Genomic DNA, 14234 nt, shown 5'->3' with positions numbered 1-14234 from the left:
TCATTTTCACGCTCGAACCCGCGCCTGCTGCCGGTATGCTCGGATGGTTGATATGCCATATAGTGATTCCTGAAAATGCGCGTAGACCAGGACTCCCGTGTGGCATTCTCATGGGCGGCGGTGGGGCACACAGACACCGGCCACTCTGTGGGACCATCTGATAGCTGTGTCGTGAATATTGGGATGAATCGTGTCTTCACTTCGTTTGCTGCCGAATGTACTGTACCGCCACGAGACAAAAGTGACGACGGATTCTTAGCGATCCGCCACCACAATTCTACGTATGAAAGGTAAGTTCTCGTCGGGAATTTTGTGAACCACTGTACATGTACATACACTCGCCAAACAAGGTACCTTATTCGTACATTTTCTGTTCGTCTTCGACTTGGCCGATTATCACTTCATCCCTCGTTTGTTTTTCTCTTGTTCTTTTCTTTTCTTTTCTTTTTTGTTCCGCTTGCCTTCTCTTTATTTTCAGTCCTTCCGTTTGTCTTCAGGTCGTTACAGTCGTTTGTTTTGTCCGAGTACAGTTGGCCACTTCAGCCCAGAGATACTGTATGCTGAGATGAACAACCTCAAGACACAACCACCATCATAGGAAAGTTCGAGATGAGGTAGATGAGATACATAGGGATATATAGATATGACAATGTATGTAATGTAACAAATAAGCATGAACCTTTTGTGTAAATCTCCAGCGATGCGTGAATCAAAGCTGTATAGATGCTATGATATAGAGAACTTGGCGGACCATGAAGACCCAGATCGAACTTCATGTTGCCAATGCTTCGCCAAATGATCAACCGTCTTCCCCCTTCTTGCCTGCAGCCTTGGAAAATGCCAGCTTCATTCGGCCAATCGCTTGTGCGGTACCTAGGATATCATTCGAATTCGGAGATCCTATGCCTGGACCACGTCTTGGTGATGAGCTCCTCGATGGTCTTGAGGTTGATGTCGGGACCTTCAGCCTCCTCTCTGAGTAAAGCACAAGGCATCCTAGTTGCCGTGGCAGTCTCTGAGCCGACTTGAACTACGACTCACGCGTCCGCTCCACAAATGTCGGGTGTGACTCTCTTCCTTAGTTTCCCTGCCATCACTCACGCCGTCTTGGCAAGCTCGGCCTTGACCCACGCCTCGAGACCTCCCGCAGCGATAATCTCCTGCACGTTCGCCGGCAGCTCGCCGACCTGTTCGGTCCACGTCTCCCCACCAGGACCCTCCGTCACCTCGACGAGGCTCCGCCTGACGTCCCACGTCAGCGTCCAGCCCGTCCGCCTCGTCGGGACACGCTCGCCAGCCCCCGCCGCCGAAGAAAAGTGCGCCCGCAGCCGCTCGACCAGCCGCGGGACCTCGAGCCCCATGAGCGCGTTGTTGATGCTGTTCCGGGAGAAGACGTTGCCAAAGCTGGCTGCCACAACCAGCGGGATGTCCCGCGCCAGGATGGCCGTGGCGGCCTGCTCGCGCGAAGAACCGCAGCCAAAGTTGGAGCCGGCGACGATAATGTCGTTGGGCTTGGCGATACCGTCAAACTTGGGGTCGTAGTTGGAGAAACAAGCCTTGGCCATGTCCTCCTTGGACACGTTGTTCTGGTACGTCAGCCGTCCGGGGTAAATGGCGTCCGTGTCGAGGTTATCGGCATCGCAAAACACAATCTCGCCGGTAATCTTCTCGGGGAACCCGGGAAGAATATTCGTCGTCGCCTTGTCGTCGGACGCTCCGGCCGCCGACTCGACCCTGTCAATGAGCGCGTCGAGCTGCTGCACGAGACCGGATAGCTCGGTCTCGGTCGTGCGGGGCAGCCCCGTGCCGTACCCGGCGTCCACTCCAGACCAGCCCTCGGGCACCTCGTAGATGCCCGGGCCGGTGATGACGCCGCGGAGAGCGCTGGCAGCCACCACCTCGGGGCTGGCCAGGTACGCCTTGGCATCGCGCGATCCCATGCGTCCCTTGAAGTTGCGGTTGCTTGCGCTGATGCCCACCTCGCCCGGCTCGAGCAGTCCCTTGCCCAGTCCGATGCAGGGCCCGCACCCGGCGGGAAGGGGCTCGGCGCCCGCTTCGAGCAGGACCTGCCAGTCGCCCGTGGCCTCGGAGGCCTCCTGCTCCGGCGCCGACGCCGCCGCGATGTAGAGCTTGACGCCATCGGCAATCTTGGGGATAACCCCGCCGTTGGCCTCGGCGGCGTCCCTGAACACCTTGGCGGCGGCGCGAATGTCCGAGGCCCGGCTGTTGGTGCAAGACACGATATAGGCGCGGTCGACCTTGATGTCCTGCGGTGCAAGCTCGTGCAGCGGCGTTGCGACCTTGACCGAATTAGGACCCGAGACGTAGGGCGAGAGGCTCGAGAGGTTGAGGTAGAGCTGCTTGGCGTAGACGGCGTCGGGGTCCGCCGTGACCGGGTTGGCAAAGAGCTCATCCACCCTTTCGTGTGTGATACGCTCCCGCGTGGTCCGGTCGTCGAGCATCGCCGCCTCGGTCGCCTTGTACCGCAGCCAGCGCTCCAGAGTGCGGTCAATAGGGAACAGTCCGGCGAGAGCCCCCCATTCACAGCTCATGTTGGCGATGGTGACGCGACTGTCGACAAGGAGACTCTCCATCGTCTCCTCGGGCCCCGTAAACTCTACCACGTGGTTGAGAACATCGTTCTTGAACATGCCGCAAAGCGCCACGATGACATCCTTGCCAGTCACCCCCGGAGGCAGCTTTCCCGTCAAAGTGACCCGCGCCACGGGCGGGACGCACCACCACGTGCGGCCGGTAGCCCAGATGCTACTCGCGTCCGTCCGCACGATGGGGGTTCCGAGACAACCAATGCCACCGTAATGAGTACTGTGGCTGTCCGAGGCCACGGCCATGGTCCCCGGCCAGGCATGACCCTCCTCGACCATGATCTGGTGGCCGATGCCTCGGCCGGCCGGATAGAATACGACACCGTGCTCCTTGGCGAACATCTCGATCTTCTTGTATGTCCTCAGGTTGGCCTCGCTCTTATTCTGGACGTCGTGGTCGAGAGCCATGACGAGCTGACTCGGGCGGTGGATTTTCGTGGCTCCCATGGACAAGAACTTGCCCATGACCGGGAACGAGTTATCGTGAGTCATGACGGTATCGGGCTCGATGCTGATGTAGTCGCCGCTCCGGACGAGCTTGCCTGGGGGGAGCCCGACGGCAAAGCGTTGGACGATCTTTTCCGTGAGAGTTTGGGGCGACCGTCTGCCGGCGGACGCCGCCGTTGCGGTCGAGTCGCCAGGTTGCGCATCGCTATGTTGCGCACGAAGGCTTTGGGACTGAGAGAAGGCCGTCGTGCGCGCGTGAAGGCATCGGTATGTCGGGGCTAGTTGTCGCACTGGTCGGATTGTTCGGACGCTCGCAGGATACCAGCTGCTCGAGAGGCGCACAGTCCGGCTGCCCATGGGGCGGAGCTTAATTGGGTCAGCGAACATGCTGGAACTATGAGATCAATGCCTGACTTACTGCTCTGTACGCCATGTCGTATCGTAAACGCAATGGAAACAGACCTTGGTGTGGTGGTGCCTTGACGTTGTCAGAGGGTAAGAGGACGGAGGGTGCAATTCTTTCTCGGCTCGGGACCGATGTCGGTGGGGCACTAAGGCAAGGTACAACGCTGTCCCGACAGGAAGGCACAAAGCAGTTGACCCAGATTCGGTCAAGTGCCCGCTGGTTCTGCATGCAGGGCTGACTTATAGCCCAAAACATTATTAGTCATTCACATGATGTTGATCTCTAACCAATCAGCAGCTGGCAGTAAGTAATATCTTTGGACACCAGAAGTCGCTTACCTAACTTCAAATTTTACCTAGGTAGTGTTCTTATCTTATCTCGGCAAAAAGGCGGATATCTTACCGTACCTAACGTACGAAGTAATTGTACCTAGACGGCTGGTGTAAGCTCACAAGGTCTGGAGGACCACGAGTCAAACCTGGGATTAAATGCAGCTTGATCTACAGACAAACACAACATCGTCACTTGAATTCCAACTTTGGTCGGTCTCATTAGACGGTCTCATCCCTCTAACTACAATTCCAAATCCGAACGAGCATGCGCAGCTGGACATTCCAACCCCGGACGATCAGAGTCCGAGTCTCCCAGACCTTTTGGTTTGGAGCGACTTTGAATTGAACACCCCGACCCTAGGGTATCCTGATCCGATCTCCCGCACCTCGCGGATGGCCATCAGCTGCCCCGCACTCTGTCTGTGGGCGGATGTGGGAGAGAGAGGGGTTGCTGACAGTCCTCTTGCGGTAGCACCGTAAGCTGAAAGCTGGCATTCCCACTCGCTGCCAGAAATAGAAACCTGTAATAATCATCCCAGCCCCAAATGCCCGCTCCCGGGCGGGTTCAGCCTCCTTCCCCGGATTTGCGATTTTGCATATGGTTCGGTAGCCCTGTCTAAAGAAAGTGCATTGGGATCTGTACAAGGCAGCTGGCTATAGTTAGAATGCTGCTACTAGGGATGTTCGTCAATGCTGCATGGTAGACCGTCAATAATCGTAGCACTAATTGCACTACCAACTCTACCAATCCGCCTGCTCCGCTCATGAAAACCTATCCCAGGCCTCGGCCGTATGAACACTCCCAACCTCCATTTTAGGAATTCACGCCTGTCCCGTTCCCAGGTAATACCTCTTTTTCCCGAACCCCCAAACACCCCCAACACGTCCAGTATCGACAATGGACATCCCACGCTTCAAACAAGCCCGCGGGTTCTGCTGTTGCTTTGGCACTTATTCTCTCCAACACGTTCGACTGCCAATAAATGGTCGTGGATGCTGAACGCCGCCCTAATGTCCAAGGTTCACCACTCCGGAATGGCAAGTTTCGCGCACACTAAGACGGGTGGCGGTTCGGAATCCTTCGAACCAACCCCCTTTTCCCGGGGGGTAGCAATTGGATCGCTGCCCATGAAGAAACAAGTGTCCCTCAGAATTGTGGTCGAGCTAGCTGCCCGGGGCAACTAGTTATGTATCATAATGACTGCCGGCATCACGATACTAGGTTTCTTTAAAATTCGGTAAAGAGATGACCATATCTGCAAAATCGTGTCAGCCGTCATCCTCAGCACAATAGCGGAAAGAAGAGAAAAGCTTACTCGTCGTGTCCCGTCGCCCCGTACTTCTCCGTCTCCTCGGGATATCGGTCGAACTGGCTGGCGTCGCCAGTGCCTCCCTTAACAGGCGGACTGTACGGCGCGTCAATGTCCTTCCTTGCCAGCCTCTCCCAAGTCACCTCGGCGAACCAAGGATGGTTCTTGACATCGGCCGGTCCGTTGTAAAGATTGCCCAGCCGCTTCGTCAGGTCGGGCGTAATCAGTTTCTCCAAGAGGTCCTTCGCGGTCGGGTCCATGTATTGCGGGTATTTCACTTTGCCGCGTAGAATCTTTTCGTAAATCTTCATCTGCGAGCCGCTGTCCCAGAAAGGCGTGTAACCGCAAAGCATCTCGTACACCAAAATCCCGAGGGACCACCTGCACACGGGTCAACAACTTGACTGGGCCTGATATCCCATCTACTACGGTGCCCAGAGGGGAAAAAAAACTTACCAGTCCACCGATTTGTTGTAGCCTTTGTTAGAGACGACTTCGGGTGCTAGGTAGTCAGGAGTCCCGCAGAGCGTCCATGTCTTATCTGGTACTTTTTTCGCAAAGCCGAAATCGGTAATCTTGAGGTGCCCGTGCCGATCCAAAAGCAGATTCTCGGGCTTGAGGTCGCGATATATGATGTCCTTGGAGTGCAAGTATTCGAGGGCGAGCGTCACTTCGGCTGCGTAAAACTTGGCGACCGGGTTGGGGAATCGCTGGAGAAGCACTCGTCAGCCCAGTCTGCTCTTAAATCGCACTTCTTCACCGAGGTCAGGGGGGGGGAAGAGGAAGGGGGAAATGTCCTCTCACGTACACCGGACTTTCTTAACAGAGAGAATAGCTCGCCACCTTCGACGAAATCCATCACCATGTACAGATTTTTGGCATCTTGAAACGTCCCCCAGAGAGTGATGAGGAACGGGTGTTTCACTTCGCCCAGCATTCGTCGTTCGTCGTTGGTGTGTTCGACCTGCTTCATACTGACCACCTGTGCCTTCTTGAGCACTTTGATCGCATAGAAGCGCTGGTTATGCTTGGACTGGACCAGGTGCACTCTACCAAAACTACCCGTGCCTAGCGTCCTCAGAAGATCGAAATCCTGCAGGCTGTATTTCCCTTTGGTTTGCCTGGAAACCGAAGGCTGCGACTGATGGGAGAGGTGGTACGGTCGCTGGGGCTGCCCTGTCTGTTGGTTGTGGTGGTGCTGGTTCTGGGGGGGCTGCTGCTGCTGTTGCTGTTGTAATTGGCCCTCCTGAGCCCGCTGTGGTTGGTTCATCATGGCCTGCTGCTGCTGCTGCTGCTGCTGCTGCTGTTGCTGTTGCTGCTGTTGTTGCTGTTCTTGCAACAGCCGTTCAGGGTCGGTCCCCGGGCTAGCTGATTGCGGAGTATTGTTGGACGGCGGTTGTGTCAGGTGCGAATTGGAGAACATATTCTGGGTGTCATTCTGGGGCGGATGGATAAGGTTGTTGATTGTTGGGAGACCTTGTTGAGGCTCAGGCGGCGTACCCTGATGAGGGTAATTCTGTGGGTAGACCGTAGCAGGATTCATCCCGACGCGTGCGTAGGCATCAAATTCCTTGTCCGCCGGGGGTTGCTGCTGCGGTGGGCGCTGATGAGCGCTGGAGGGAGCTTCGCCAATGGCGGTGGTGTGGGCTGCAGAGGGAGGGGCTAAAGTCGGAGCAGTAACAGGGGCAGGAGAAGCAGCGGTAACTGATGTCACGGGACTGTTGGGCTGGCTGGAAGCTTCGGAGGTGTCCTGCGAGCTGTCCTTTGTCCGCTTCTTCTTCAACAAGCTGGAAAAATGGAGCGAAGGCATAGATAAGCGAACGGGCGAACGAAGCGACGCACGCCCCTCAACAGCCACTCTGAGGGGGAAAAAAAGTACAAGCACCAGTGTGCTTTGATTGAGGCGGGGATGGTAGCGATCGCGAGCCGCTGGTCCAGGTCGCTGGTTCGCTCTTGTTATAGAGGAGAGGGTGTAGACGAGGGGCTCTGTGGCAGTGCGGCTGAACTGGCGTGGCTCGTTCTCGTGGAGTTGCGCTGGCTAGCGGGTAAGAGGGTGGGGCAGGGCGGAGGTGGCACCGTTGGAGGGATGAACGGAAAGGATGAGGAGCTGGGGGAAGGGGGGAAACAATGGTGGGGGATAAATTGTACGAGGATGTGTCTGTCGTATGAAGCAATTCAAGGTGGAATCAGTTGTTGCTTTTGCGGAGAGCGTGCCGGGCCTCTTCGTATTGTTTGCTAATGTCGTGAATTGGTGCTCAGCTCGTCTTGAATATGGTATGGTGTGGTATTCCTGCGGAAGAATGAGTGGAAACGGTGAATTGGATCTTGAATTGTGAAAAAGGATAGCCCGGCCCGGTCTTAATCCCAGGAGAGCTTTTGCTGGTGGCACCCGGTGGCCCTCGCTGAATTGCGCGGGGTTGTGTGTGGGTGTATGATTCGTGATGCCGGTAGATGCCGTTGGAAAATCGCGAGACGTTATAGTATCGGAATAGAATTCGATATACGCTGGAAGAGTGGCCTAAATTTGGGCATGGGAATCTGAAAATGGTGAATGAACTGGTTAGAAAAGAGACGCAGGGCCTACGAAGAGGTGGAGAGTAAATGGTAAATAATGAGGGAGAAACATAGCCTTGCTTTTAGGATCATCCGAGGTGGGCAAAGCAAGGTAGTAGGTACTTCAGAAGGACGGGAGCGGAGAAAAAGGAAGCGAGAACAGAACATCGACAACTGCCAAGGAAGGCAACATTCAACCACCATCTGGACAGGGTAAACATCCTTACCTTAGGTATAGTGAAGGTCGCCGTTGAGCCGAACGAGGAGGGAAAGGAAAAGCAATAATAGGGCAAAGATGACGCTTCGAGTAACGTGTTGAGCCGGCTTTTGAAAGTCCTTGGCTAACAAATACCTAGTACCTCACCCACCGTGGGATCGGAATGCATACCTACGAAGTACAACGTACAAGTCTGTACCAAGTTACATGCCCAAGGCGGAATACGTATTTACGGTAACAGTTTTGTCTCGCCTTGGGTGGAAAGATCCGGGATGATGAGCCCTCACGCTCCAGCTGCCCAAACTGCGTTCAGAGCCGGAACACCGGGAGGACAGGGCACCAAAGTGAGGTAGGAGAGGTATCCCATCTTATTGAGCACGTCATTCCCCGCTAGGGTGGTCCGTCAGCCATCGGTGGCTTCCGTCATCAACCCCCGTTAGTGTCTCGCCTGTTACGGAGAAGACCAGAACAGTGCCGTCGATCCTCGTTATGAAGTACATATGCCACTGTGTCTTGCCATCACGATCGTTAGATTGATAGTCCTCTTCCCATGTCTGACTCTTGTAATTTTCTCTCAGTTTCATGTCAGACTCTTCCCGCTAATAATCGTAAAACACGTGTAATATCCCATCCGCTCAACTATCTACCTCGACTTTTTTCTTCCCCTGGGACCAAGTTGCCATTTCCCATGTTGTCGCGTTATTTATTAAGAGTCTTCTACACTTCATATACAGACTGATCGTGCCGAGCACTCACTTCATTGTCCTGGCTGCTCCTCGTCAACTCCAGATTACCGGCACCGAATCAAGACGACTATGTGCACTACACTAGATTAATTTTATCGCCCAGAGAAAATACCAGTGGGGAAGATATGGTTCCAATGCCAATCGCTTCCCTGTCGGGTGCGATATTGTGGGTAGAAAGAGCCGAGTCATTGAATTCCTCTGCTGGCCCGGTCAATGACGGCTTTGTCAAGACGTAGCCTCACGAATACTTAATACAAGTAACTTATCACGAACCTAGGTACTTCGTAAGCTCACATACCCTTGCGGGCTTGATCTCTCTCTTGATATATGGACCTCTCGACTAGTTACTCCAGCTCGACATCCTGATCTCTCTTCAAGCCACTCTCAGATATCTTGATGGATGCGAACCCCTGTGACCTGGATGGACATCAGCCATCGGTCCGCGGCTCCTGCCACTTCCATCCAGAGACTGCGGTAAAATGGTGCGCGGAAATCCAATAAGAAACGAAGCTAAATCTCGGGCCAACAAACAGATGATACGAGCACGGATATGTTGTTGTTTTGATTTTTTCGAGACATGACATGTATGTGTGGTTACTCGTCCATTGTTGAACCATATTCCCTCCTGCGCGTGTTCTCGCATCCGACAATGTGACGCAAAAGAGCTTTCACCCATTCTCCGGTTTTGGCGGATTAAAATCGGTGGCTCATATCCTTCTTTGTGCGCCACGCAGTGAAGCCCACGTAAGCACCGCCAATAGCCAGGAAAAAGAGGATAATCTTGGCGAAGAACCAGATCCAGCTTCCGCCCTCCTTCTGAGGCTTGGGCGCCTTCCGGTAATTGTAGCCCGAAGTAGACGACGACGGCGACGAGCCCTTGTTCTTGCCAGGGGCCGTATAGAGATTCCTGGCCTGGATGGAAATAATGTCGTGGTTGTCGTGCAGTTCACCCGTCTCGGCCGTGAAGCCAAGGTACGACACGGACGGCAGGGAAGGCGGATCGCGCGTCTCGAAGCACAGCTGCCAGCTGCCCTCCGTCTTGTACTGCAGCTCAAGCTTCAGGAGCTTGTCCTGGAAGTAGGTCAGCTTGAACTTGGTCGGGATCGTCGGGTTGCGGAGGCCGCGCGCCGAGCAGCCGGCCAGCTCGTTCGCCTTGCCGTCGTTCGCCTTGTCGTAGGGCGTCTCGCCGTCGCCCACCATGGCCATCACGTAAGGGAAGACCACGCCGGGCCGGTTGTTCTTGTACGTGTCGAAGAAGATACCGAGGCCGTCGAACCGGTCCACACCCCCAAAAACAGGCCCGACCTGGCCACGGTCCTTCGTCACCCAAAAGGCGAAACCGTCGCCGTAGAGATGGCCCTTGCCGCTAATTTTGAACTCGACTTCGATCTCCCAGTTCGTCGCCGTCAGGGGAACCCTCGAGAAGAGCCATCCGACTTGCGATTGCCGGTCTGATGTCAAGCGAATGTGTCTGCGGATGCGCGCTTCGGTTTTAGTATGTTTTTTTCTCCGGCTCTTTTTTGTCGGGTCAATCTTTTAACAATGGTAAACGTACGAGTCTGTCCGAATGATTGTGTCTCCACCAAAGTCGTACCACCGACTCTGCATGTCCGAATCGAGATAGGGCTGTTGCGATGTTCAGCTACGACAGTCCAAGGTTCGTTGCACATCATGGGGAATTCACACCTGTTTCAGGGAATGCGTCCGTAGCTGCAGAACCAATGTTAGCTTGTATCAACCATGTCCCATTGCGCAAGCGCCGGCAATATAGAGAAGACGAACCGCGATACTCCTGATCTCTCCATCATTCTCCGAGGTGATCTGGCCCTGAACCAAGGCTGCCAGTCCCAGGGCTGACACGAGGGACTTCAGCCACATGGTTGCCAGTGGGGTGATAATACAAGTAATACAAGAGGCAAGGCTGGACACAAGCAAATGAAAGTGTGTGTACGAAAGAAAAGGTTCCGAGAGGAGAACAAAACGGAGTTGCACCAAGTGTGCGAGGTGCCCAGGTCCAGCACGCGACTCGTCCGTCCACGAAATTGTGTGATAGGCGTTCCGTTTCGGTATGGTTGCTGAGCCTCGTAGCTTAAGTGTCCTCTTTTCGTTCTGTCTCGTGGTACGTACATTCGAGGTAGGTACCGTACCTACCCGTCCTTCCAGAGTGGGAAAGCTCACCCCTGTCCAGCCCCACTAACGTCGTCGGGTTTCTGGAAACTGTGGCGCACCAGGTTCAAGCCACAAAAGATTATCAAGCTCTTTCGGGTCCTGCAACTTTCCATTCCCTCTAGCTTCTTGCACTGGAATAACCCCTTGCTCACACCTCCACTGAAGCACAAGACTTGTAATCGCATCAATTGCACTCGTTCGTTCTCACGCTTACCCGCCCTCACATTTCTCAAGATGGATTCCAGTTCGGTCAAGGATGCGCTCATGAAGCAGGTCCTCCAGGAGGCAAACATGGCGAATGCGCGCGTTCTCATCGAGGTATGCACAAGATTACCAGGTTTATAATCTGCGGGCGAACATCGCAACTGGACGTGGGATGATCAATTCTAAACATGACTCGTTGAACAGAAACTTCAAGAGAACTGCTTCCAGAAATGCGTTCCCAAGCCCGGCTCCTCCTTGTCCAGCTCCGAGACGACTTGCATGACCTCGTGCATTGAGAAGTACATGGCCGCATGGAACCAAGTCAACTCGTCCTATATTGCCAGAATACGACAGGAGTCTGGCAAGCAGCCGAGCTTCTAATATCAGCTGGCCAAGAAACAACAGAAAAGGGCACACCTATAACGGCGCCCACACTGTACCACCATATACGCAACCCACCTGTACCTTTAGCTTGAAGACGGACGACAAACACCGGAATTTCGGAAGAATATGGATAGGAGGCAGATGGTTGCGTATGTACCATAAGACCCATGGTTTGCTAGGAACTCTGGCATATCGGGATCATCCAGGGACAGCACGATGGCTGAACGCACCACGCAATGACAGGGCGGGCGCAATCTGTATTATTAGATGGATGAATGGGTGCATCATGTGGTAGAGCCTTTTCATTAGGGTATCAAAGACAGACTACTCTGCCAGTCCTTTCTTCTTCGCCTCCTCCGCCTCCCGCTTCCGCGCAAGATACCTCTCCCTTGCGCTCGAGATTTCGCTCTCGGTTTTCCTAGACTTGGTGGCCCTCTCGAGCTTTTCGCGCTCCTGTTCCTCCTCTTCACGCGACCGCTTGAGCGCCGCCTCGAGCTGCTGCTCGAGCATCCGCGTCTGCCTCTCACGCATGGCCCCCCTACCGCCGCCCGCGCCGACGAAGCCGCTCCGGGGACCCTGGTCCCGGCTTTCCTGCCGCGGCCGACTCGCTTCCTTCTTGACCTGGGCCTGTTTCCTCGCGCTCACATTGAGGCCCCCACCGAGTAGCTGTCGTTTGTCGACGACCTGGCCTTCCTCATTGATGGCGACGTCGCCACCGCGTTCGATGATCTCCCTGGCGCGGTCGACGTCGGTGACCTCTTTCTCGGCTTCGTCCGGCTCATCGTCCTGTGTGTAACCGCTCTTGGCCTTTTCCTCGGCGGCCTTCATGACCGCCCGATGGTTTTCGTCGTGCCGATTCAACAGCCCTTTGTAGAATGCGTTCATGCCTCCCGTCTTGTTCTTGCGCGCTTCCTCTTCCTCCCTCCTCTTCTCCTCTTCCTCTATCCTCCGATTCTCTTCTTGTTGCTTCTTGTACGCCTCGGTCACGAACTTCTCTTTCTCCGCATACTCTTCGCCCTCCGCTTCCCTCTCCCGCGCAATCTTCTTCTCCTCGGCGATGAGCGCGTCCCGCTTCCGCACAGCCGCCGCCGCCAGAAGACTGCTCATGTACTTGGGCTTACGTTCCGCCTCCTCGTCGGCGGTTGCCTTCTTTTTCTGTGGTTTGAATGTATCGTAGACTTTGTCGTAGTCATATATACTTGGATCGAGATCTTCCGCTGCTTCTGCATGCTTGCGTGATGCCAGGCTACTCGATAAGTCGCTGAACATGACGTTCTCGGGCTGCTTCTTGGGTTTGAGGGTGGGTGGTTCTGTGAGCGGCGCGCTCTTCTTCTTTGATCTCCTTGCGCCGGACTCTTTGATTGACGACGGGCCGGCGTCAAAGCCACCCAGCTCCCCAATCACCTCGGCTTGGCCTGTATTCGGCTGAGAGGCGTCATCGTTGTCGGAGCCATCATCGGCGCCGCCGAAAATCGGTTTCCTCCTTGCCGGGGCTGGTTTCGAAGTACCGGATTTCTTGGTGAGATTAAGTCCAAACGACAGGCCTGATTTGCTCATCTTGATCAAGTGGTGATATTTTCGGCGTTGAAGACGAAGGTGACGACAGAGCGAGTCCGAAGCTATGGGTGAAGGTGGCGTCCGAGCATCAGCCACAAAACCGGTAATATGTGGCTGATTGGCATAGCCACCCAACTATTACTCCAGACGGAAAAGCTACGGTTACGACTTCAACCTCACCAACTATGAGGGCAACGGGCGCCTTTTACGCTGCCAGGAGATATCCCTCGCTGACGTCTCAGAGTTAATTGAACGCACTTTTTACTGCATTCTCAGGATGTGTAAAGACACGTATTCCCCAGCAGCCGCAAGGCCGACCGTCTTTTAACGTGGAAACTCGGAAGCATTCATTGTCCATGGACGTCTGGGAGGAACACACACCATGGATTCGACTGTACCCTCATCTTCGCCCAACAGTCACGACAGTCACAACAGTAAGAACAGAGCATTGTACTCTGGTCTTGAACAGATTTGTTATCATTTCTGCGAGAAACCGCCGCCAAGCTGCGTTGGTTGACTGCCTGTTGAATCGTCATCCGTCCGACTAACGTGCAACCGCTTGTTCAAATGCGAACTGGAAAGGTCGCAACGGATGAGAGATGTCTACGAATATAAATCGCATTTTCCTTTCCACGAAAAAACAAGCTATGATCTGAATGAACGGCATTACAGTCTGAGCAATGGGGAGCTGCGGGATTGGGGTGCTACTATGCGTCTCTCCTACCAGTGCCGATATACACCGTTGAATTGCACCTTTCTCTGTTCTGGCGCGGGCGAACATGAAAGCCAAGATAGACAGCATGGTGAGACCATTCAACCCCTCCCATCTCGCCCACTCTTATCCGGACAGAGAATTGTTTCATCCCAGGGCTCTCGGTCCGGGGGTGTATCACCTGTTTCGAGAGCCGATGTTTGCACTGACACGACAATGTCGTGGCCCGGCGACGACGTCCGGTTTACCTTAGCTGGCCGGCCGGGTGATCGACCAAACATTGCCAGTTGTTCGAATCCACCGAACCTGGACTTCGATGCGCTGCCGTGTCAAGTTTCCCTTTACGCCTTTTCGGACACGCTCCATCTCAGTCTACAAGCCTGCGGACACTCGAAGCAGAAAGGAAGCCCCCAAACGCACCACATATAACTATCGCGCCTGCAGCTGCATACCTGGGTACGGTACCCATGGACGCAACAGCCGAAAATAACCTCGCCCGACAGACAAGGTCGCCCATTTGTCTGGTCTAGGCGCGCTTTGTGATTTCCACTTCCCTTACTAATGCCAGGGAGTGCGGCCATGTTGACCACT

General features: G+C 54.6%; 6 protein-coding genes across 6 annotated transcripts; 2 read left to right on the top strand and 4 right to left on the bottom strand.

Moving 5' to 3' along the window:
* Positions 1–598: 598 nt before the first annotated feature.
* ACRALDRAFT_1052037 (uncharacterized protein) lies at positions 599–3575 on the bottom strand. Its single transcript, XM_071015710.1, has 2 exons — positions 3472–3575; positions 599–3419 (listed from the first exon to the last, which is right to left on the bottom strand). The coding sequence occupies exons 1-2, from the start codon at positions 3484–3486 to the stop codon at positions 1098–1100; spliced, it is 2337 nt and encodes a 778-aa protein (XP_070872387.1). The 5' UTR covers positions 3487–3575; the 3' UTR covers positions 599–1097.
* Positions 3576–5019: 1444 nt separating this feature from the next.
* ACRALDRAFT_2111746 (uncharacterized protein) lies at positions 5020–6911 on the bottom strand (the record flags this gene model as incomplete). Its single annotated transcript, XM_071023534.1, has 4 exons — positions 5020–5047; positions 5108–5482; positions 5558–5811; positions 5910–6911. 4 exons carry the CDS (start codon positions 6909–6911, stop codon positions 5020–5022), a joined length of 1659 nt encoding a protein of 552 aa, XP_070872386.1.
* Positions 6912–8883: 1972 nt separating this feature from the next.
* On the bottom strand, positions 8884–10718 carry ACRALDRAFT_1052044 (uncharacterized protein). The gene is made up of 4 exons (XM_071015711.1): positions 10400–10718; positions 10304–10327; positions 10173–10243; positions 8884–10088 (listed from the first exon to the last, which is right to left on the bottom strand). Exons 1-4 carry the CDS (start codon positions 10493–10495, stop codon positions 9311–9313), a joined length of 969 nt encoding a protein of 322 aa, XP_070872385.1. The 5' UTR covers positions 10496–10718; the 3' UTR covers positions 8884–9310.
* A 302-nt stretch (positions 10719–11020) lies between these two features.
* On the top strand, positions 11021–11371 carry ACRALDRAFT_2110314 (uncharacterized protein; the record flags this gene model as incomplete). Its single annotated transcript, XM_071023468.1, has 2 exons — positions 11021–11104; positions 11195–11371. 2 exons carry the CDS (start codon positions 11021–11023, stop codon positions 11369–11371), a joined length of 261 nt encoding a protein of 86 aa, XP_070872384.1.
* A 327-nt stretch (positions 11372–11698) lies between these two features.
* ACRALDRAFT_2043792 (uncharacterized protein) lies at positions 11699–12931 on the bottom strand (the record flags this gene model as incomplete). Its single annotated transcript, XM_071021380.1, has 1 exon — positions 11699–12931. One exon carries the CDS (start codon positions 12929–12931, stop codon positions 11699–11701), a length of 1233 nt encoding a protein of 410 aa, XP_070872383.1.
* Positions 12932–13116: 185 nt separating this feature from the next.
* ACRALDRAFT_212561 (uncharacterized protein) lies at positions 13117–14173 on the top strand (the record flags this gene model as incomplete). The annotated part of the gene is made up of 5 exons (XM_071023905.1): positions 13117–13166; positions 13219–13356; positions 13401–13469; positions 13514–13976; positions 14015–14173. 5 exons carry the CDS (start codon positions 13117–13119, stop codon positions 14171–14173), a joined length of 879 nt encoding a protein of 292 aa, XP_070872382.1.
* Positions 14174–14234: the final 61 nt, after the last annotated feature.

This window comes from Sodiomyces alcalophilus (assembly GCF_042370955.1).
Source record: "Sodiomyces alcalophilus JCM 7366 unplaced genomic scaffold ACRALscaffold_7, whole genome shotgun sequence".
Taxonomy (NCBI): Eukaryota; Fungi; Ascomycota; class Sordariomycetes; order Glomerellales; family Plectosphaerellaceae; genus Sodiomyces; species Sodiomyces alcalophilus.
The sequence above is the reverse complement of the archived record's forward strand: the minus strand, read 5'-3'. Positions and strand labels throughout refer to the sequence as shown.